Here is a 24,251-nt window from a genome sequence, read left to right on the forward strand (position 1 = left end):
GAGAACAAACTTTGCCAAGTAGACAAGGTGTTGATCCTAGCACTGGTTGGATCTTTATTCAAGGAAGAAGCATAACACCTACTGCCCATCCTGGTGGGACTGGAGATCTACAGGGACTAGACATCCAATAGTAAAGATGATACAGTTAAAGCTGGAGTTGGTAATCGTAATATTGCAGAGGGTATCTGAAGAATCGCTAATCAGCGATTGGAAAAGACTGGAAAAATCAAAAAATGTTAAAAGAGAAAGAAATAGGTTTTGTGGAGCAAGAACAGGCTATAATAATGTATCTACTGGCTAATCCTATTTGTTGTTCTTGGAAAGGAGGTAGAAGAGACAGTGTGGAATAAATCCAATGAGGGGCAATTGGAATAAAATCTCCAGAGGAGATGAAGTTGATGATAATTTGGGAAACGATAGTTTGATGTTCAACGCTGGTGCTGTGGTCCGAGGAAGGTAGGAGGAAATGCAAGATGGCTTTCAGTTTCCTTAAGGAGTTGCAGTTATATTCATTGTGGAGGTCAACAGTTCATTCAACAGTTCCACCTGACGCAGTATGAATGGTTGTGATGCAGGAATGAATCACTCAGGGCAGAAGTTCAGTAAATGGACAGAAGTAAAATTCTGTGGATGCTGGAAATCTGAAAGTAAAACAGAAAGTATTTGAAAAACTCAGTACGTCAGGCAGCATCAGTGGAGAGAGAAACACTGTTAAGTGTTTCGAGTTCAGTAGGACTCGCCTTCAGAACTTTACTATATGGATGATGGTCTGACTTGGATGGTCACATATGAACCATTCCCCTTGCTCCTGGGCAACATGTGGCCGCATCACCGCTGGCTAATCTTCAAGAGGGGCTTGAGGATTATCCTGATTGACTGTAGAATGTGGAAAGCCCAGGTCCATCATAAAGTTACAGCTGTTAGAGTTAAAAAAAACTGCAGATGCCGGAATCCAAGGTAGACAAACAGGAGGCTGGGAGTACACAGCAAGCCAGGCAGCATCTAGAGGAAAGGAGAAGTCAACATTTCGGGTATTACCGTTCTTCAGGACTAAAGAGAACTGAAGAAGGGTAATACCCGAAACGTTGACTTCTCCTTTCTTCCAGATGCTGCCTGGCTTCCGGCGTTCTTCTATTCTCCTGTTTGTCTACCATAAAGTTGCAGCCATTCAGGAGGTGCACCAGGGAGAAAGTTTGGTCAAACTGTAAGGTGCAGAGCATTTTCCTGCAGAGACTAAGGACGTTTCAGAGGAGGATTTTAAATATTTTTTGTAGGGAAGCATCCTTTATGTAAATATAAAAACGAATCCCAGTAAAAACTACAAATCCCAGCAGACAGCTGGGTTACGTGCACTGATCACTCCGCCCCTCCGGTGTAATTTACGGAAACTGGAGAACCCCGCCCCTCTGGTATAGATATTTTCCTAAACGACCAGTTCCGAGATGTTATTACGGACCATCTCCGGAGTTGGTAGCTTTTGAATTCGGTCTCCTAGCTCAGAGGTAGTAGCGTTGTCACAGGGAGCTTCTTCCATGGTGTAACATTCGGAAGGTAGCGCGTGGCCATTCATAAAAGTTCCCGGGATTGGAACGTTGTGTCGCCCAGTGGATCGCGTGCCGCATTGTAACCATGTCCCAGCTGATCGCGCTGGCTCGCTGCGGAAGCTGCGCCCGGTCTGCCCTCGCCCCCGTTGCAGCGCACCAGCGAACCGGCTCCTTGCTCGTTGCCGGCGGAGCCGCCGCAAGCCGGCGCCTTTGCGGCGTGCGATGGCTCAGCCGGCACGGCGTTCGGAAGTTCGGCCTGGGAGATGCTTTTTGTACGGGCCTGCTGGTCGGCGGCGCCGTGCTGATCGGGGTCACCGCCGCCGGCGTTGGGCTCACCCGCCAGCGGGCAGTGATGGCAGCGGAACGCTGGCACGGAGGTGTCGAGCGGGATCAGCAGGCGCGGGATGAAATATTGCGAAAATGCAAACACTTCATGTCGGATCCGGTGACCGACATCAACCAGTTGCTGGAAAATAAGGAGGACATGAGGACTAAGATGGAGTTGCTGATATTGGATGTTCAGGCTGATGTTTGCAAAGCCTTGGCTGAAGTTGACGGCGGTCAGACCTTCAAAGTCGACCGATGGCACCGTAAGGAAGGTAAATATTTCCGAATGCTTGTCTACGTGCAAATGCGCATGCTTCTTGAGTGGCGGAAGTTATTGCGAAGCACCAACTGTCAGTGAAATTGAAGTTATGATGTGAAGAAGTTGGAAGAAATTGCTCTGTTGTCAAATGTATGATCAGCTTTTCAGGGCAGGGAGTATAGGTCAGATATGTTGAGTTAATTTCATTTTTTTAAACATTACCTTTCAGATTACAACTGATTTAATCTGGTGGAAGGGAGACCCCACGTCATTAAGTTGTTTGCTGCACTTGTCTTTTTAAGATCATCTCGTAGATCGCAATTTCGAAATAGATTTTCAATGAACGTGCATGTAACCACGAAGAAAGCTAACAATTACAAATAGTACCTGAGCAAAATGCTGGAAATCGGAAACGATAGCAGAAAATTTCTGTTTTTACTTCCAAAGTACTTAATTAGCTGTAAAACATTTTGGAACTTTTAGGTTGTGAAAGACACGTTTTTCTTTGCCTCAGCGCTGCCCAGGGAATCTGAGCAAACGGACATGACAATATACCGGGAAATCAAAAGAAATGTCAAGAAATTTAAGAGAAGAAAGTAGGCGATAACTGATAAACGAATCAGGTTTGGAGAGGATCGAATCCCTGGTCCAGAGGAATTGCGCATGTATATACATTTAAAAAAAGAGGCTAGGAAGATATAACAGTTCAGTATTACAACAATTATACATATTATGTATCAAAAGGAGAAGTCTAAGTGGATTGGTAGACTGCTAAGGTGATTCTTCTATTTAATGTGGGAGACAGTAAGAATGAATCTGGTTAGCCTGCCAGTGGTAGGTGGAAAAATGAAATTTTATACTCCAGGAAGTAACAGAAAACAAATCTAAAAGTTGAAAATATTATGAGAAGTAGTCAGCAAAGATTTCAAAATGGGGAATTCTGGCTTGACTGAATTTATTGCATTCTTTGAGGAAGTAACAGCGTGGATTAAGGAATGCAGTAGACACAATGCATTCTGATTTTTGGAAAGGGTTTTGCTGTGAGACTGCATAGTAGACTTGTGACTAAGGTTGGAACATTTAGAGCTTTGGATAACTCGCCATATGAAGCTGACCTTTCTGTCCTGGGCATCCTGCAGAGTTCCAATGAAGCTCAAAGCCATTTTGAGGAATAACAACTTGTCTTTTGATTAGATAGTTGAGAACCTTTTGGACTAACATTATGTTGAACAAGTTCAGATTGTTTTTTTTTTTCTGCGCCACCATTTTATTTCCTTTTCTCTGCATGTGTTGACTTTAATCTCATTTTTCTTGTCCTTGCTGTCGGATAGCAGAATCAATTTTCCTATCATTCACAACCATTTCTGGACCTATCTCAGGTTTCTTAATTTGACCCTTTGGCTGTTCCCATCAATACTTTTTTTGTAATTTGTTGTCTTTGCTTTCTACCTTTTCATCAACTTTCCTTTCTCCCCCCACTCTCCCCATTTTGCCTCCATAAAAGCAATAAAATTTGTAACTTTAATTAACTCAGATGAAAGTTCATGGTTCTCTGCTTCCCTCGACACAGATGTTGCCAGATCTGCTGAGCATTTCCAGCATTTTCTGTTTGTACTTTGGGACATTTGGAGTTGGGGCCAGGTAACAGAATAGATAGCACGATGGCTACAAAACAGAAAGCAGAGAGTTGATGATTTAATTACTCTGCCGTAGTGAAGAAGTGGAAGATGGCTGTTCACAAAGGTCAGTTTTGAGACCACTGTTGTTCATCACTACATAAATAATTTTGAATAGGAATTCAGAATTACCATATCAAAGTGTGCAAATAGCAAAGTAGAAGAAATAAGGTAATAGTGAGAATGATTGATTGTAACAAAACACAAGAATTAATTAATAAACATGGAGGAAAAAATGGGTAATTGGTAAATATATTTTAGTACAGGTAAATGTGTGGTGGTGTATTTTGTTAGGCTACCTTAGGAAGCTGGGAAATAGGAATCTACGGGAGTGGAGAGATCAGAGGTGCAAGTAGTTCATGTGTTAATCCGGCTATAAAAAAGCTAACAAAGTGTTGGACTTAATTTATATTGGAATAGAACTGAAAAACAAGTCAGTGCTTTAAAATTGGTCAAACCGCACTTGGGGTCCTGTGCACAGTTCTGGTCTACATTATGATGAAATTGCTGCAGAGGCACTAGGGAAAATGTAACAAAGTTTCACATGGATGATCCTATTCCAGAGAATGCAAACTTGTTGGGAAAGATCCAAGTGGTTGGCACCATTTTCTCTAGAACATAGAAATATAATGAGATAGAAATTTTTATGATTATGAAAATGTTTGTTAGGATAGATGTAAAAAAAAAGGTTTTGAGGCTGGTGACCGAAATAAGGGGTCATATATGCAAGGTAGTAACTAATAAATTTAATGGTTAAAGAAGTTTCTTTTGAATTCCTAGAGTGTTGGAATATGCAACTCATTGCCACAACGAGTAGTTCAGAAGAACAGCATAGATACTATACATTTAAGGGGACTCCAGATAAGCATTTAAGGAAGAAAAGGAATTGTAATTTATGTTGATAGGGTGAGAGTATGTTCATTTGGAGCCTGACTTTGTATTTTTTTATAATTCCTTTTAAGTTAAATTAGTTGACCTCGTCTAATCAAACAATTTTGCCAGTCCAAGCATGTAACAATTTAGGGTGTATTCTGCTTTCTAGTTTTTATATCAAATCTAATTTTTAAGCAGTTGGAGAATCATAGGCTAACGAGTACAGTCAGTATGGATTTTTGAAAGGTAGCTTGACTTTCACCAGTCAAGTAGAATTCTCTACAGAAATAAAAGAAAGCAGCAAAACTAGATGCAGTGGATATTGTATGTAATAAGTTTCAAAAATCATTTGATAAGGTACCTGAAAGAGATTTGCGATGAACTTAATGGATCATGGGACTAAGGAGAAATTGGCTTCAAGGCTAAAGAGTTGTTTGGAGAGTTAAATGTAAAGGTCAGCATGAAGGGACGTTTCCCAGAATGGTAAATTAGTTATGTTGAGTGATGTTCCACACAGCAATCTATATGTATATCATAAATAATCTGGATTTGGAAATTAACATCAACATTTTCTGATGGCACCTATTTGGAGACTGTACCAAATTGTGAAAGTTAACAGTACCAGCTAAAAAGGATAAGATGCCTATAGAGAGGAAATGTGGCTCAACGTGGAAAATACATTTTGAATTTTAAATGGTAAAGAGTTACTGATATGCAAATCATTAAATGTGCTAGGCCAGATAAGTAAAACAATATGCTTAGTTTTGAATCTTTTTAAAAAATGTAGTAAAAGATCATGAAGGCAATGTGGAACTTTTAAAAGATCTCAGCCTGAAATTGAAATATTCTTTACATTTTTGATCACCTTTTTATAAGAAATAACTACCGCTGGGTAGATTCACTAGGACGATACTAGAGACAATGGACTGCAGTTACACAAAGATATTTGAGAAACAAAAGGACCCAGCAGGTCAGTCAACTGTGTGGAGAAAAACAGAAGAGTGAATGATTTTGGATGTAGACTCCTTGCTAGAAATATAGAGCCTACACCTGAAATGTTGACATCTTTACTCTGTACCACTGCCATTGAATCCACATTCTTCACCATGCACTGTACGCCAACATAGGCACAATGGGGGCTCTCTATAGTTGTAGTAGAACTTCCTGTCCTTTATTTTCTATTCCTATAATTTAAAATGGTTACTATCAACTCTTTAACAAATTACAGTGGAGTAGGACGAGGAAGAGCAGGTCTGCACCTTTTTTCCCGCAGTTCATTTAAAGGAAAACAAAGTTTGAATTGTTTTGTGCTCACCTTTGCAAGGTGTGCTTGACTGACTGCTTCTATAAGTAATTTCCTCTCTAATAGGCAAAGCTGGTCTGTTTTGATTGATATTTGAATTGTACACTTATTATTTCAGGTGGTGGTGGTATAAGCTGTGTACTTCAAGATGGCAAAGTGTTTGAGAAAGCTGGGGTGAATGTTTCTGTTGTATTTGGTAACCTTTCGGAGGAAGCTGCTAAGCAGATGAGAAGCAGAGGAAAGTCATTGAAATCTAAAGACGGTAAGGAAGGAATTGCTGACTTGAAATCTGCTTGATTATAATTTCCAGAATTTGCCTTTCGTATATATTATAAAAAATTCTCTCTTTCTTTCTCTAATGTTCAAACTAGCTTGTGCTCACTCTCGTTGAGCTCTTGCACTTTTCTGAATGATTCGTCTTCGCTCTTGGTCACACCAGTTCTTTGTTTGCTTCTAATTTTCCCTGTACATCAATCTACAACAACTGGAAAAGTTGAAAAACATTGTTCAGTTTCATCATCCCAAAAACATAAACTGAAAACAGTGTAAAATAGTCTTGAATAAAAATTTGTTATCAAAACTGCTTTCATGTGATGTGAATAAATTACATTCTATTTTATTACCTCGGATTTCAAGATTTTTATTTGCATTTTGAGTGACATGCCATTAATCAGTTTGATTTTCTTTGTAAACAGATAACCCAGTAATTCAGTTCAGATTTTGACCATTTTAGTGGAGCAATTTGTTTTTGACGGTGTGAATGAAAACAACCATGATGCATTCCCAAAACCCCACGGCAGGAGATCTGATGGATCCTCAAGAGTATTATCCACGCAATTTCATTGTGGCCTAAACTTTGTCCTGCAGATGGCCATAGACAGGATTTTCCACATTCATAGGAGTTCAAGCTTTTTATCCACTTATGGATTTGTACATTGTTTGTATGTGAACTTGGACTTTAGGACCCCAGACTGCGAGCTTGTTCCTAACGTTTAAGTTTTTAAACCCGTGTTCTGCAGCCAAGTGGATCTAGGTAAAAGTAGATTTGAATCTATGTGACAATGTGAAAAGAGCTTTAGAGCAGCTATTCATTATTTCTCATCAGTTTGAACTTGGGCATTGATAAAATTGCGTGCTTTGCGTTCACCTCTTTCAGTCACATTGAGCAAGTAGGAAGGCAGTGCCACTGAACAGAGGCTGAATTAATTGTTCCTGTTTCACACTAAACTCAAAGTCAGTATTCCCCCAAAGAATTTCAAGATTCATTTAGCCTTTTGAGATAGTTTATGACTTGGGATGAATGTTATTTGGTGCTTTTCTTGTTGCTATCTTTCCCCACCACAACCATCTCCTTATTTATAGTCCATTTTATTACTCTTTTTCACTCTATCTCATTCCCATTCTTTGTCTTTTCCCTCCCTCCTTTGAGTGTTTTTAAGATGATAAAGTTAAATTGAAGTACTGGGTTTGTCTAGCAACCCCATTTCAATGCCAGAATGATAATAGGAATGGTTTGGTAGCTGAGGAGGAGGAAACCACTTTAAAGGTTGTTGATCAATTGTTATCTGTCAGTTGCAAAATGCTGCCAGTTTTTCTGATCATGATCACATATGTTAGCTGTGCAGGCTGCCAATGGGATTTTCCTATCACTGGCCTACGCATGTTCTTTCTTACAAATGAGGAAGGTCCAATGGCATGTCACACATACAACTTTCAAACAATTTACACTGTGCAGACCATTCTACAGTTTAAACAAGAATAATTTTGCAGTTCCCAGATCTGCTTCGAGTTTAAGGGGTTCTGTAATATAAAGGATTCCTTCTTAGACTCACAGTCTTAACTTTGCTGCAGGTTATGAAACAACCCTTAAACGAACACTATGAATGTCGTCCTGTCATTTCTGAGTGTGGTGTGTTATTTTGGATGCAGGGCAACTACCTTTCTGTGCCATGGGAGTGAGTTCTGTGATCCATCCCAAGAATCCTCACATTCCAACCATCCATTTCAACTATAGATACTTTGAAATTGAAGAAGCAGATGGTAAGTGTCCATTTTTAAATATTTTATACATTCACGATTAAGTTACCTTTTATGCCCTACCATATCCAGTCATGAATGGTGGTGGACAATTAACCAACTCACTGGAGGAGGAGGCTCCACAAATATTCCCAACCTCAATGATGGAACAGCCCAGCACATTAGTGTGAAGATAAGGCTGAAGCGTTTGTAGCAATCTTCAGCCAGAAGTGCCGAGTGGATGATCCATATCAGCCTTTTCCAGTGGCCCTCAGCGTCACAGATGCTGCTAGTGTCCAACCAATTTGATTCACTCCACATAACATGAAGAAACAGATGGAGGCACTGGATTCTGCAAAGGCAATAGTTCTGAAGATTTGTGCTCCAGAACTTGCTACTCTCCTTAGCCAAACTGTTTCAATACAGTTACGACTTTGGCATCTATCCAACAATGTGGAGAATTGTCCTGGTATGTCCTGTATACAGAAAGTACTGTTGTACTCAGGTACATGTAACAATAAAGTCTAATCTAATCTAATTTCAACCTGGGCAATTATTGCCCCATCAGTTTACTCTCGTGTATCTGATCATCAACAAAGAGATGGAAGGTGTCATCAACAGTACTGTTAAGCAGCACCTGCTTGACAATAACCTGCTCAGTGACGCCCACTTTGAGTTCCGCCAGGGCCACTCGGTTCCTGACCTCATTACAGCCTTGGTTCCAACATGGACAAAAGACTGAATTCCAGAGGTGAGGCGAGAGTGTTAGCCCTTGATATCATGGCCACAATCAACTGTGTGTGGCAGCAAGGAACCCTAGCCAAACTTGAATCAGTGGGTATCAAGGCCAAACTCTCTGCTGGTGGGAGTCACACCTGGCACATAGGAAGATGGTTGTGTTTGTTGGAAGTCAGTCATCTCAGCTCCAGGACATCTCTACAGGAGTTCCTCAGGGTAGTGTCCTAGGCCCAAACATCTTCAGCTGCTTCATCAATGACCTTACCTCCATCGTAAGATCAGAAGTGGGATGTTTGCTGATGATTGCATAATATTCAATGCCATTTGCAACATCTCCAATACTGAGGCAGTCCATGTTCAAATGCAACAAGATCTGGACAATATCCAGGCTTGAGGTTGGCAAGCAACATTCACATTACACAAAATCCAGGCAATGACCATCTCAAATAAGAGACCATCTAATCACCACCACTTGACATTAAATGGTTTTACCATCTTGGGGATTACCATTGTCCAGAAACTCAACTGGGCTCACCTTATAAATACATTTATAAGAGCTGGTCAGAGGCTAGGAATGTTGTGGCGAGATACTCAACTCCTGACTCCCTAAAGTCTTTCCACCATCTACAAGGCACAAGTCAGGAGTGTGATGGAATACTCCCCACTTGCAAGAAACTTGACACCATCTAGGACAAAGCAGTCCAGCACCATGTTCACAAGCACCCACTCCGTCCACCACCGACACTCAGTAGCAGCAGTGTGCGCAATTTACAAAATGCACTGCAGAAATTCACCAAAGATCCTCAGACAGCACCTTCCAAACCCACGACCATTTCCATCTAGAAGGACAAGGGCATCAGACACGTGGGAATACCACCATCTGCAATTGCCCTTCCAAACCATTCACCATCCTGACTTGGAGCTATATTGGCATTCCTTCTCTGTCGCTGGGTCAAAATTGTGGAATTCCCTCCTTAAGAGCATTGTGGGTTTACCTACAGCACATGGACTGCAGTGGTTCAAGAAGGCAGCTCACCACCACCTTCTGAAGCGCAACTAGAGACAGGCAATTAATACTGGCTAGCCAGTGACACCCATGCCCCATGAGTGAATTAACAAAAAAAGTAGGCATTCAGTGATATGGTTCTGTCAAGGCAATAATAGCAAGATGTGAAATGTAGTGTTATAAAGCGGAGGTTGATGCCCCCCCCCCCCCCCCAACCCCCTGAATAACTAAAACTTAAACACCCAGAGAGGCTCGCCTTGCCCCATAATCTGTTAAAAGAAGTGTGAAAAGTGGTATAACCTGCCTCTCACCCCCAAGCTGTTATAAAGCCGTGGTTAAATGAAATAAACTCCTGAAATTCACTCTATAATCAACAAATAACAAGTTATTTATCTAACTATAGCAGTGAACAAAATTAACTGAAGAAGACAAAATTCTAATGGTATGTTCTTCCAATAAATACAAGTCCCACTTGTATAAACCAAAATTTAAAAATTGTATAACTTAGTCTCGAAATTACAGTCAGGTTACGTCTTCCGGAATATTATTTGTCTTCTCCGTTGATCTTCTGTCAGGAACATCTTCTCCGTCGAATCCTTTCGTCAGGAATATTAACTAAGAGTGCCGCGGTACTTTTACTTAGATGGTGCTTTCTCCGAGCTGAGAGAGCGATCTCTTAGCAGATGGCGTTTGCTCTCTGCAGATTTTGCAATTGTCCCCATCTTTTATAACCTTGATGACATATCAGTTTCTTACAGAAGGATTGGTCCTATGTTGTCTGATCAATCAGATTTAAATTTAATTGATTTTTAGTGTCGAGGTGCCTGGTTTAAATTAATTGTTTAAATCAAAACTTGTTGTCTTGATAGCAAAACAAAATTGTGGCTTGGCCTGCTAACCATCCAGCCTTTTGATGCAGATGTTACAATTCAGGTGCTCTGTGCACCTGCAAACCCACAAGCTGCCCACAGACATTTTTTAAAAAATCTCCAAGCCTAGAAAAAGCACATCATATTTTAAAGGGACCACGCACTGCTTTCCTCTCTATCATTTTATAAGCATCAATATTTTACAAACACCCAAATTCTAATTTCCTGCCTTCCAATCCACGAGTACGCTACCCAACTTCGCAACAGTAGGGGGCAGAATTTAATGAGGATGTCAGGGGACCAATATCCACTACCACAGATCCCCCAAGCATCCTGTAGGAGTTAAACCTCTAATTGGCAATGGGAATCCTGCTGATGAGGCTTCCGGCTCCACAGGGGACATCAAATTGCAGGGCATCCATTCCTCAGACTGAAATACCGTCCCTGTGAACACCAGGAAGAGAATGGTGGCAGTAAATACTTCCCATAGATTATTGCTCAAGATTTTTCATAAGCACAGCCGTGAGCATTGTTAGAAACATAGAAAATGGGTGCAGGAGTAGACCATTTGGCTCTTTGAGCCTGCACCACTTGTTGGGACAGTTGCATCCCAAATGTCTCCGTATGTATGTGAAGTTCAGCAAAGCACAGAACAATATTACATATTCTATACCTGGGAACAGGGAAAAATATGGTTTGGCTCTAAAATAGTTCAGATCATGCATTGTCTATCAGGCAGGCAGATCTATCCAGTATGTCATTCATGTCCATGGGGTTAAAATAACCATCACCTCTTCGCTTTCAAGTCAAAAGCTAACTTTTAGTTCTATGTGAATTGTAAACAAGATTAGGCTCTTCAGTTATTTGAGACTGCTGTGCCGTTTGATGAGATTGGATTGTGACGTCAACTTTACTTTCCTGTCCATGTCCTATAACCTTACATTCAGCCTTAACTATTTTCAATGACCCTGTCTTCATTGCTTTGTGGTTGTCACCTGCACCCATAAGACAGAATTGCTCCCTGACCGACAACAGTGCTGCAGTGTTCTCTCTCTCCAGAGTGTATAGTGTGGGCTTAATCTTAACCTTCCAGACTGGGAGGTGGAAATATTGCACCTTCTGTCATGAAATGACTGCCCACTTGATGTCACATATCCACCAAATTCAAGTGTCTGTTTTCTGAGGCCATCTGTTGTGGACCTCGACCCTTTGATCTTTTATCTTAGTGGTACAAAGTTTACCTCAGAGTCAAAGCAATCTTTATGAATTGAATAAAGTTGTAAATATAAAATATAAATATAAAATATAAATATAAAATTATTCAATTCATATAAATATAAAATAAGTTTCTGTTGTTTAGTTAAGCATTCTTCTTTAATAGGTCAAAAATCATGGTGGTTTGGTGGGGGTACAGACCTTACCCCTACATACCTGAATAAAGATGATGCTATCCATTTTCACAAGACCCTCAAGGAGGCCTGCGACAAGCATGATAAAAGCTATTATCCAACTTTTAAAAAATGGTGAGTTGAATGGAATGCGGAAGCTGTTTTATTTATTTATTTTGTTTTCAACATCAATTTTTTTTGTGGATCTCATTCAAATTCATTAAAAATATCTAACTGCTAATGTGCAAAGTTGTCAAGAAGTGCAATGAGTTTATATGCATAATTAATCAAAACCTATGTAACGTTGCCCTTGTGGAAGAGAGTACACTTGATTCATGCACTTGCGAGATCAGCCTCAGATCTGGTTTTCACCTCCCTCCCCAAACTAATTGACAGGACTCGTTGGATTGTGCAGTCCTTCACAGTAGAAAGGCAATTTCTATTATAGTGCTATGCAGGTTTTGTTTCGTTTTCCTGGGAAGGTCTGTGCCCCTGTATTCTGCAGTTAACCAGGATTTGGTGCAACATAATGGAGTGACTGTGGGAGATTTGTATCTTGAAGAGTTTTGCTTTATGCAGTCATTTAAGAATTTTAAAAAGGCTGAAAAGACAGAAAATCATAGAATCCCTGCAGTGTGGGAGCAGGCCATTCAGTCCATCGAATCCACACTAGCCCTCTGAAGAACATCCCACCTTTTTGGCCATGCTAAATTGCCTGTTGTGTTCAGGGATGTGTAGATTAGGTGGGTTATAGTGGGGTGGGCCTGGGTGGGATGCTTTGAGGTTCGGTGTGGACTTGTTGGGCCAAAGGGCCTGTTTCCACTGTAGGGATTCATGGTTCATGATTCATGATTCAGACCTGCTCCACCCCTGTAACCCTGCATTTCCCATGGTTAATCCATCTCGCCTGTACATCCCTGGACACAATGGGCAATTTAGCTTGGCCAGTCCACCTGACCTGCACAACTTTGAACTGTGGGAGGAAACCCACGCAGACACAGGGAGAATGTGCAAATTCCACACAGACAGTCACCCGAGGGTGGAGTTGAATCTGGGTCCCTGGTGCTGTGAGGTAGCAGTGCAAACCACTGTGCCGCGCCAGCGGGACATACCAACAAACTGGCTGTTTCTACCAGTGCTAAGGGTGGAAGAATAAAAAAAAACTTAGGAGAACAAACTGGGTGGTAAAGGTGAGGGAAAATAGAAACCCATTGTGGAGGGATAAAAAGGTGCTGCAGTTATTTGGTTCAGATCTAAGTGCCTTAAGGTGTGTGTTTAATTGACAGCTTTTTGATCTTAGGACAGATGTTTAAATTTTCTTTGACATGGTCATTTTATGTTTCAAACTGAGTCGTTCCCTTTAAAGTTGAAAAGTAAAGGTTGGGGGAGGGGTAAATGGAAAAAGTTTCATTATGCGCGTCTCACAGCACTTGCAGTAAAATTGTAGTCAGATTTACAAGTTAATAACTGAGCATTGGTAGTTTTACTATTTTTTTTCCACCATTCTATCTAGCCTACCGGTTTCTGAATATTTTCACGTTGATTCCTAAAAGCGCTGCTGTTTTTCTACGATTGCACACTGGGGAAGGTTTGGTTAGCCTTCTAGCTGAAAGTTGCAGCCAGACTCATTGATAAGAGTCAGTTGAATGACTGATCATTTTTGTGACTTGTAAGATTATTGTAAGAACTTCGTATGTGAAACCAGATCACAGTGACTTTGGACTGAGGAGTTCTTATCAAGGGTACACAAAGGGATTATCGTGCAATTCCTGGCATTTTTGTCAAGTACTTGTACTTTTGTGCGGGTGGGTTCGCTCAGTTCAAACCTGGCTTATAATAAGAGGTAACAAGTCTGTTAGATGATTTCTTCTGCACCCCATTGTTTTCAAAACCTGGAGTGTAATCCAAAGTCAAAATTTTTAGATTGTGTAACCCAACTGGAAAAGTTGATGAGTTTCATACTGCTAAATCTCTGTTCTCTACTATGTTTTCTCCATATTCTATTGTCATTACTGACGGCTGCAGGGAAACACATAATGAATGTTGGGCAATTCCATGCAAATAAACAGACATAATACCATTTTCTACAATTTCCATTTTTGCAGCAGTGTTTCCTCCCCTTTTGTATAAGAAAGCCATCCAGGACTGCTAGCTGTTAAGGTGATAGTGGAAAGCAGTTTAAGAGCCTACCACAAGTATGACTTGCCACTGATTGTTACAATTGCCATAATAACTGCCTTTATGCAGTTTGCTGTTGATTGATTGATATTTTTGTCCCAAACTGTTTTAGGGGAGATTGTAGTAGATTTCCCATTGGAAACCTCTGTGTATCTTTGTATTTTTTTTTGACTCAGCGGAATAACAGTAAAAATGGGTTGAGGGTCTGGTGAGTCAGCACCGGGAATATGTGGGACTGCTGTTATACTAAGACAGGCAGAAATACACAGGTTGGCAATTTTTTTAAAGAAACTATGCTTTTGAAGTCTCTTAATTTTACAGTTATCTAACCATAAGATATAGCAGCAGAATTAGGCCATTCAGCCCATCAAGTCTGCACCACTGTTTGATTGTGGTTGCTCTGTTTCTCCCCATTCTCCTGTCTTCTCTCCATAACCGTTGATCCCCTTAGTAATCAAGAACCTATCTATCTCTCTCTTCAACACTCAGTGACTTGGCCACCATAGCCTTCTGCAGCAACAAGTTCCACAGATTCACCACCTTTTGGTTGATGAAATTCTGCCTTATCCCAGTTCTAAAGGGTCATCCTTTTATTCTGAGGCTTTGCCCTCAGGTCCTAGTCCCTCTGACCAGTGGAGATATCATTTGCATGTCACTCTTATCCAGGCCTCTCACTATTCTGTAGGTTTCAATCGGTTCTCCCTCCTGTTTCTGAACTGCAATTAGTACAGATAGCAGAGTCATCAGGTGTTCCTCATGACAAAACCTTAATTTCCAGGGTCAATGTCATGAACCACCTGTGGACCGCCTCCAAGGCCAGCACATCCTCCCTTAGATATGGGGACCAAAACTGCTCACAATATTACAAATGCTGTCTGACCAAAGCCTTATACAGCCTTAGCAGGACATCTCTGCTCTTGTATTCTTGCCCTCTTGAAATAAATTTTAACATTGCATTTGTCTTCTTAACTGCCAACTGAACCTGCATGTTAACCTTAAAAGAATCGTGAACCAGGACTCCTAAGTCCTTTTGGTACTTCAGATTTGCGAAGACTTTCCCCATTTAGAAAATAGTCTGTCTCCTTTCTTCCTAACAAAGTGTATATTCTTATACTTTTCCACATTGTATTCCATCCACCACATCTTGGTCCACTCTCCCAGCCTGTCCAAGTCCTTCTGCAGTCTCACCTCTTCCTAACTGCTACCTGTCCCTCCACCTTTCTTTGTGTCATCCACAAACTTAGCAAAGTCGATCCACTTGTAACAAAATACAAACTTTAATTTTTCAAACATAACATGTGTACAGTCGTTTCAGTGCTATAAATATAAAGTATGCCTAGTCAATAAGGAATTTAGGAGTAATTACATTACATGTAAATTGGAACACACTATCATGTGAAATGGTGGAGGCAAGCTCAATAAGTTTGAGAGGGAGTAAGGAACAGGCTGACATGAGTAATGTGAGAAGACACTGTGGAGCATTGTTCTGTTTGGATAGGAAAGGCAGTTTATCTGTGATAAAGTTCTGTGTAATTATCATTTTACCAAGAAGCAGGTTATGTTTAAGTCCACTTCCCACCATGACACCTTCCTTTTGTAGCTGTATATGAGGGATTGTAGGACTAGGCTTCCCAAAGTATCTGGTTCATGAACTGAAATTTTGGGATCCCATGCTGTAAGACAGAAATGGCACTGTGGAGCTTTGGCCAAATTGTAACAGGCCCTCGTTCTCATGTCCTGTTGTCATATTCTTCCTTAGTTTTGTCCGAGGGATTACATCAACTTTCGGGTTTCAATATGGCGTCGTAGTATGGAAACGTTTGGGAAACATTCCTGTATGACCTGTGTGCAAAAAGATGTCTTCAAATTTCAGGCTGCCAATGATGAAATGTTTAGTTCTGTACTCGGGACAAGTGTGTACCAGGGACAAGGATAGAAATTGTGACCGAATACCACACACATACCCGCCCACCCCCGATAAATCTCAATTTTGGTGCCAGACCTTAAATACTTCAGAGTTAATATAATCATCAGCAGATTCTAATCTAAAGAGATGTTGTGACGTTCTTGAGCAAGAAAGTAAAATTAGAAATTTACATTAATGCACATTTTAACATTTTATTTATATGTTCTTTCCATTCTCCCTAATCAAGGTGTGATGATTATTTTGTCATCAAACATCGTGGGGAGCGTAGAGGAGTGGGAGGCATATTTTTTGATGACTTGGATTCACCCTCAGCAGAACAGCTGTTCAAATTTGTCCGTAGCTGTGCTAAGGCTGTGGTTCCTTGCTATATTCCTATTGTGCAGAAGCATCTACATGATACATATACAGCAGAAGAAAAAGCTTGGCAGCAACTTCGGAGAGGCAGGTGAGTTGAATGAAATCCAAAAGAAAATGATCTATCTCCAGAAACTAATCGGATGTTCACCTCATGCTAATTTAAGAACGAGTTGATTCCCCACAGGTATGCAGGAAGATAAAACTAAATATTAAAATTATCCTTCCAAATTCTGTACCTTTCACAGCTGTAGAGAACCATTGTCTAAGCAATTAGTGCGTAAGAAATGGAAATGTTGTGAATATATGTTTTAAGTTCCCTTGATAATTGTTTCAGTAGTGTCTTTAGTTACAAGCCTACAGTCACCAATCATTTTTCTGATTTCTGATTTTGATTTTATTGTCACGTGTACTCAAGCATAAAAGTACAGGAGTCTGGTGAAAAATGTATAATGTCACTACAGAAGGCGCCATCTTAGGTACAAGTACCTAGATATGGAATCTTAAGAACAAAGTAGAAAGAAAGAACAAAATTAAAAGCTAAACACTGCAGTAAATATAGTATAGTGTAAAACATACAAAATAAGGTTAAAAGTTACACATTGCAGACCTTAAGTAGAAAATAAAGAAATGAAGCTGAAATTTGAAACATCACAGTCTTTCTTAAGTGCTGAGCCACAGAACCACACTTTGTGGAATTGTCTCAAGATCGGAAGTTCACACTGAGGCCACACCAGGCCAAGAGACCACCACGTGGGGCTACTGAGAGATCGCAATGCCGTCTTTTAACGGGAAAATTAAACCTCATACCTTCTATGTGAAACTAACTCCTCATGCAGTGCAGGGCACATTCCATCAAACGTTGTTTCTATGCAAGGAAGCTGATAGGTAATACTAAATTACACATTCAAGTCCAAATCCAGATAGAAAAAAGGAAGGCCTTTTAGAAAATAAAACCATTAATGTTTATTTTAATCCTTGGGTCTGAAGGTAGAGCAGAAGGAAGCAAGGTTAAAATAGAGAGAATTACTAGTTTCTTCATTCGTGCCAAACTCCTGTCAATCCCATGTCAACTTCGTCAGGTTTCAGAAGAGAATGAAAATGCTTGCTATAGGGAGCCAAGGGGCATGTCAAATATGCAGTGTGAGGTTCTACTCTACAATTAGAACCTCGGTGTATTTTTTTTTAAACGTGAGGCAGATCCCCAGGCATAAGCATTTTCCATTTTGATTCTTCTCCGGGAAGACAGACACTCACCCAAAGTTCATCACAAGTGATGTTTTACAAGAGAGGCATTGGCACAGTTGTATTGCACATTGTCATCTAATGTTTGGCCAAACAAATGTGGCACTGGCAATGTCTTCAACTCCATTCTTCTAATAACCACCATTACATTGACATTTTAGTTTAATTCTCATGTTGTTAATTTTTATTTGTTATAGCTACCTGTTTGAACATGCACACTTTTTTTTTAGTTATCTTATTTCTTATTTCAGCTTACTGAACAGAGCAATCATTTTGTGTCATGTCCAGCATTGCAGCCAGAATTCCAAGTCTTTCAGTCATGCTTTTAACACTTTCCCAGAGTTCCTAGCTCCTTGTCTGCTTGCCTGCCACTGCAGCCCTGTTTCTGCAAACCAGGCAGCCTCCATGGGGTCAATGCTATGTTTTAACAGCTCCCTCACAAACCAAAACACGTTAAATATTACCAAAATGCGTTCTAACATTGTAGCTTGTGGCGTCTTCTAGAATACTTGACAGAATGTATAACATGAGAAACAGCATTCCACTAATTATATATTGCTCCCTATCATCATTTTAAAGAATCTCATGAGAATACGCATTGCTTCTGGATGTGAAGAGAATATCCTGTTTGCGACTTCATGCATCTCCTTCATAAGGAAGTAGTGCATCAATCCTGGAAGTTGGTGTCAACTAGGGTTACTTCAGTATAAACAACCGACAGGACATGAAAACATTGGTCTCTCTAAACTTGCTTTGTAGCAAGAATCAAATTGGTCCAAGTATGTGGTACCTGAGGGAATGCTGCACTGTCAGAGGTACCATCTTTCACATGAGATGTTAAACTAAGTTCTGTCTAGTCTCTGTGGTTGATATGGAAGATTCAACAACAGTGTTTTAGACAAGTGCTGGAGTGTTATCCCCAATGTCATGGCTAATACTTAGTATTCATTGCCATCAGATTACCTGGTCATTATCACATTGCTGTTGACAGGACCTTTGATGTGTGCAAATTATCTGTCATATTTCCTGCATTGGAAAAGTAACTACACCTTCAAAATGTACTTAGGAGGGACAGAGCTTTGAGGTATCTGGTTGTGATGGAATTATGATGTTATACAAATACGAGTTATATTTTAAAAAGAACAGCCTGCATGTATCATATGATTGCTGCATGGCAGCTTAGAGAGAACATCGAAATAAAACAAAGAACTGCAGATGCTGGAGATCTGCATCAAAAACAGAAATTGCTGGAGAACCTCAGCAGGTCTGGCAGCATCTGTGGAGAGAAATCAGAGTTAACCTTTGAGTCCAGTGACTCTTCATCAGAATTCAAAATGTTAACTCTGTTTTCTTCCCACAAATGCTGCCCAACCTGCTGAGTTTCTCCAGCAATTTCTGTTTTTCTTAGAGGGGATATTGCTAGACACTGTTGCAAAGGACAGCAGATCTTAAGGAAGCTGCAAAGGCAAGGCTATCCAACAATAAGACATTATGTAGTTAGCTAAAAATTGACTATTAACCTTGGTTGAAAAGCAATTTATTGTAGACTATGGTCAGGTTGGATTGTGACAATGTATTCTGCAGTACATAACGCTCCTTTCTATCCTTTGTCTGTTTTCCTTCATAGTACTTCGTAGATTATCAAGGGGACCAAGGGTTATGGGGAGAAAGCAGGAGAATGGGATTGAGGAACTTTATCAGCCATGATTGAATGGCAGAGCAGACTCGGTGGGCCGAATGGCCTAATTTCTGTTCCTTTGTCTTACAGTCTTACTGTATACTTTTTTCTATCTTGTGTGCAATTGGTCTATTACATTCAGTCCTAAAGGGAAAGATACAGCAAGTTCCAGTAGGTGGCACTATTTGTCAATTGTTTGGGCAGAGTTTTCTCAGTGCTACTTTCCAAGATCCACACTGTTTGAATTTACTTAACTCATAACTTGGAACTCTAATAATAGGTTAAGTAGTTTCAACTCCTAGCCTCATCCATCAGCAGTGAAAGCAGAGAGGAAGAAAGAGGTGCACAAAAGATCAAACTAATGCTAGTTTATTTTCAGCATGTTAGTTATAAATTTACAATGCACTATCTAACAGCATGCAGTTTAAATTAATGCAGAAAGGTAATGCTGGCTTTATGTTTTGCTGCAATCTGGCATTACTTTGACATGCAAAAGCAAAATACTTTAGAAACTGAAAAATCTGAAATTAAAGCAAAATGCTGAAAATATTCAACAGATTAGACAGCATCTGTGGACAGAAAGAAAGTTCGTGTTTTCAGTCAGGAATCCCTCATTTGAAACATTAACTCTGTTTCTCTCTCTGCTGATGCTGCCAGACCTGCTGAGTATTTCCAGCATTTTCTGGTCTCATGACCATAATGTAAACAGTACTAGCTACTCTGCCTTCCTTGCTAACATTGTTAGCTCCTTTTTACTACTTATGATTTCTCTTTCAGATACGTAGAGTTCAATCTAGTTTATGATCGAGGAACAAAGTTTGGTCTTGCAACTCCAGGATCTAGGATAGAAAGCATTCTGATGTCTCTCCCACTGACTGCCAGGTAAGGGGTCAACACAAATAATCTCACGTTCACCATTACCTGTCAATTTACCTTTTTGCTTTTATGCTGAAATGTGGTGACATCAATTAAGCTAAGTGGTTTGAGTGAGATTGTTGGATTAAGTGAAGTTGTACAGTTTTAATTAATCATATTAGCATAATGTGTATTCTCAAATCTTTAAAGTAAATATTTTGAATTATTAGCAATGAAAACAACGTATGCCAAGATTGCTATTATTCCCTACAGTGTAACCCCTATTCTGTTTTATAGGCTGAAATCGAAAGATGATCTTAATATTTCTAACTCTGAAATCCCATTTTTCAAAATGCGTCTATAATATAGTCCAAATGGGATTTGTCAGTGAAAATATACTTTCCTTTGCTAACAATGCCACATAGCCTCTCTCTTTCTCCTTAGTACTTTCCCTAAAGTCCTCTTTGCATTGATGTCTTCTCAGTTACTTTTATCTAATGGCTAACCAGTGTTCTCTAGCTTTGCTGAGAATGACAATGATGTGCTATTTTTGTCAATGAAGAGGTCATGATAAATAAGGTCTCCAATGGATAATGTATTTCTAAGTTAAGAGTAAGCAGCAATTGAATTTTGATGTAAAACGTAAGCTAGGTGATGAAGGTTTGAAATTCGAGAAAGAGGGCAAGAAACCAGAGAAACAAACCCAGAAAGTCAGAAGAACATATTAATGTGAATGAATGATTTATTATCGCATGTAACTTGCAATGAGAAGAACAGTAAAATACAATGAAAAACTTTTTCAGTTTCACCACGACCTGGTGCCATTTTGAATAATTTAAGAGCAAGGGAAAAAAAAATCAGAAAGATAAAGATAACACAGCGTGGAGCTGGAGGAACACAGCAGGCCAGGCAGCACCAGAGGAGCAGGGAAGTTGATGTTTCAGATCAGGACCCTCCTGCTCCTCTGATGCTACCTGGTCTGCTGTGTTCCTCCAGCTCCACACTGTGTCATCTCTGACTCCAGAATCTGCAGTTGTTACTATCTTTAATAGAAAGATAAAGATTTCTCATGTCTTGATTTAGCATGTAAGCCACCATCAATGTAGAAAGATTCAGTCACAATGTAGGAGTATGAAATTTGTCACTTTTTTTTAGCAATATTGGTTTAAAAATTGCTGTTGAAAGAAGTATTTAAGTTCAAATCTACAGGAATTTCAGATAAAGCTGTGCAAATGTTGATAATGTGCAACTTTACCATTATCTGCACAAAAACAGGCTCTCCCTGTCTGGCTTTCCATACAAATGATTAAGCGGTGTGATTTTTTTTTTCACAAACATTCTTGTAGGTCATTTATGAATAAGGTATATTACAAAACAGTTAAAGTAAGTCATTTCAGAAAATGCAACAAAATAAATCACAAATGATGTGAAATTCTGTACTTGAACAATAAATACGGCATAAATTCACCAATGAAATTGTTGTTTGAAGTTTACATAATCCTTTTAACGCTGTAGAAGTGTTAATTATTATCAGATAACCCCGCGCACTGGAAATGTTTTTATTACAAAAGTGAAATCAAATCTTCTGGTGCTAATTGCTTTCTAATTTGTCTTTTTTTTTTCTTTTTCAGTCTTTTACTTCTGACTTAATCACATTTTATACCCCATCCATTAATTTTTCTTTAATGTACCTGATTTGGCATTCATTTCATCCATTTCCTTGTTCATACTCGATGCAGTCAATTTCATGATCCTTCAATCTGATTGGTTAAATAGGCACACCTACAGGGGTGTTTCTATCTCTCGCTTTCAGTGTCTTGTCATGCGGAACGACGTTGACTAGTTATATGAATTCTAGGCTGTGAATGATTGCTGGTTCAAACTTACCTGTATACAGTGAAGGCACAAAGTTTGATAATATTGCTGAGATTCTTTTCAGTATTAGGTTTGCACTTCATTCATGTTCCATGTTTGCTTTGTTCACAGATGGGAATACATGCATAATCCAGCCAAGGGCACAAGAGAGGCAGAAATTATGGAGATATTGAGAAATCCCAAAGACTGGGTCCATTAATTCAGATAAACAAGACTGCCCCATGTTTAACCTAAAAGCAGAAGATTATTCATTTTCGTTTGTAAAATATTATAAAATGAAGTTATGTGCAACATTGAGCTTAACACAGTGACTATATAATCTTTTTTTTGTTGTATCAAGATAAAGTGTTCGAACTGTTTCCAGCAAAATTGGATCACTTTTAAACAGCGTATACAATTGAGCTCCGTATAAGTTAGTATTATCTTTTGGTTAACTACCTTTCAACTGCCATTGGAGTTGTACAAAACTCATTTTTAATGACACAGTAAGCAAAGAATGAGCAATAGATTTTGAGCTGTTTTCATTGAAAGGGTAAGGAAAGTCATAGCATAGCCCGTCATTAACAATCATTGATCGTGGTGTACATTCTGCCTTAACGCAGACTTTAGTCACAATCAAGTATGCCACCCGAATAGAAATCTTTTATATATTGTACGTTTTGTGTCATTTTTTTTTTAAAAGCATGTGAATTACCTTTTCATAACAATAACATGAAGGTCAGTTTTTGACTAAAATGCTAATGTGTTTTTCAAAGAATGTTTCCTTTACATTTAGATGTGATATCCTTTTTTCCCAGCAACATTAGAGCTACAGTTTGTATTTATAAAAAATTAGCAATTGTAAAGGAGAAAGTGAAAGATATTTATTTTCAGTATGTGATAAATGGAGATTTGAAGTTTTCATATTCTGGAATCAGTGAAATAAAATCACAGTAGAACTTGAAAGTGCCATTATTTCAGAAACATCGTCGTGTGCATTTTTTTTCACTTTGGATTTATTGATATATTGACTGTTATGTTACTGAAATATTAATTATTTCACTGTTCCTAATAACTTTTGCTACTTGGATATCAAGCTGTGTTACTCACTGAATGTAATAAACTTTGTCATTCTGGTTTCTTCCTTTTTTGTGTCTTGTGATTTCATCAGTCTTGTGAAATTTTGTTTTGCAAATAACGTGCTATTATACTCGATCAGATTCATGGCTTAAATTGAAAAAGCTCAGCAGGTCGGGCAGCATCTGTGGAGAGAAATCAGAGTTAATGTTTCCGGTCAAGTGACCCTTCCTCAGAACAGAAAGGGTCACTCGACCTGAAATGTTAACTCTGATTTCTCTCCACAGATGCTGTCAGACCTGCTGAGCTTTTCCAGCAATTTCTGGTTTTTGTTTCTGATTTACAGCATTCACAGTTCTTTCGGTTTTTATTGAGGCTTAAATTATTAGCCTAAGATCATTACTTGTGCAGGTTTGTTCTGCTTTCATATGTTTTGGTTATATATTATTTTGTTTTCTGATCTTCTTGCCCTGAATATTATGGAAGACTAATATTTTGTCCATCTGAAGTGGTCAATAAAACATCACTGTGAATTAAATAATTCTTGTGTAATACTGCCATCTCTCATGTTGAGGAAAAATATGTCTGAAAGAATCAAAATCAGAATTACATTTTATCCATTACTACAAATTGCATTAAAAGGCAAGTTTATTCTTAGAATTATCCTGAAGTGCTAAACATATATTTGCACATTTGTTTTACCTATTGCTCCTTGTAGCCATATTTGTTTTGTGCCCTTGTTTAATGAAGGAAACAATTGTTAGGAATAGTGTTTTTTTTATTCATTCACGGGATGAGGGCATTGCTGGCTAGGCAGCATTTATTGCCCATCCCTAAGTGCCCTGAGGGCAGGTAAGAGTCAACCATGTTGCTGTTTGGTAAGGATGGCAGTTTCCTTCCCTAAAGGACATTAGTGAACCAGAAGGGTTTTTCAGACAATCGACAATGGATTTGTTAATTCCAGGTATTTATTGAATTAAAATTCCACCATCTGCCACGGTGGGATTTGAACCCAGATCCCCAGAATATTATCTGGGTCTCTGGATTAACAGTCCAGCGATAATACCACTAGGCCATCACTTTC

General features: G+C 39.3%; 1 protein-coding gene across 1 annotated transcript; it reads left to right on the forward strand.

Annotated features, from left to right (window-relative positions):
• Window positions 1-1,378: 1,378 nt before the first annotated feature.
• Window positions 1,379-23,231, forward strand: cpox (coproporphyrinogen oxidase). Its single transcript, XM_048602647.1, has 7 exons — window positions 1,379-2,143; window positions 6,101-6,244; window positions 7,912-8,022; window positions 11,993-12,134; window positions 16,331-16,549; window positions 20,159-20,263; window positions 22,223-23,231. Exons 1-7 carry the CDS (start codon window positions 1,630-1,632, stop codon window positions 22,308-22,310), a joined length of 1,323 nt encoding a protein of 440 aa, XP_048458604.1. The 5' UTR covers window positions 1,379-1,629; the 3' UTR covers window positions 22,311-23,231.
• The last annotated feature ends 1,020 nt before the right edge of the window (window positions 23,232-24,251 follow it).

Source organism: Rhincodon typus, chromosome 11 (genome assembly GCF_021869965.1).
Source record: "Rhincodon typus isolate 14 chromosome 11, sRhiTyp1.1, whole genome shotgun sequence".
In the NCBI taxonomy this organism is placed as follows: Eukaryota; Metazoa; Chordata; class Chondrichthyes; order Orectolobiformes; family Rhincodontidae; genus Rhincodon; species Rhincodon typus.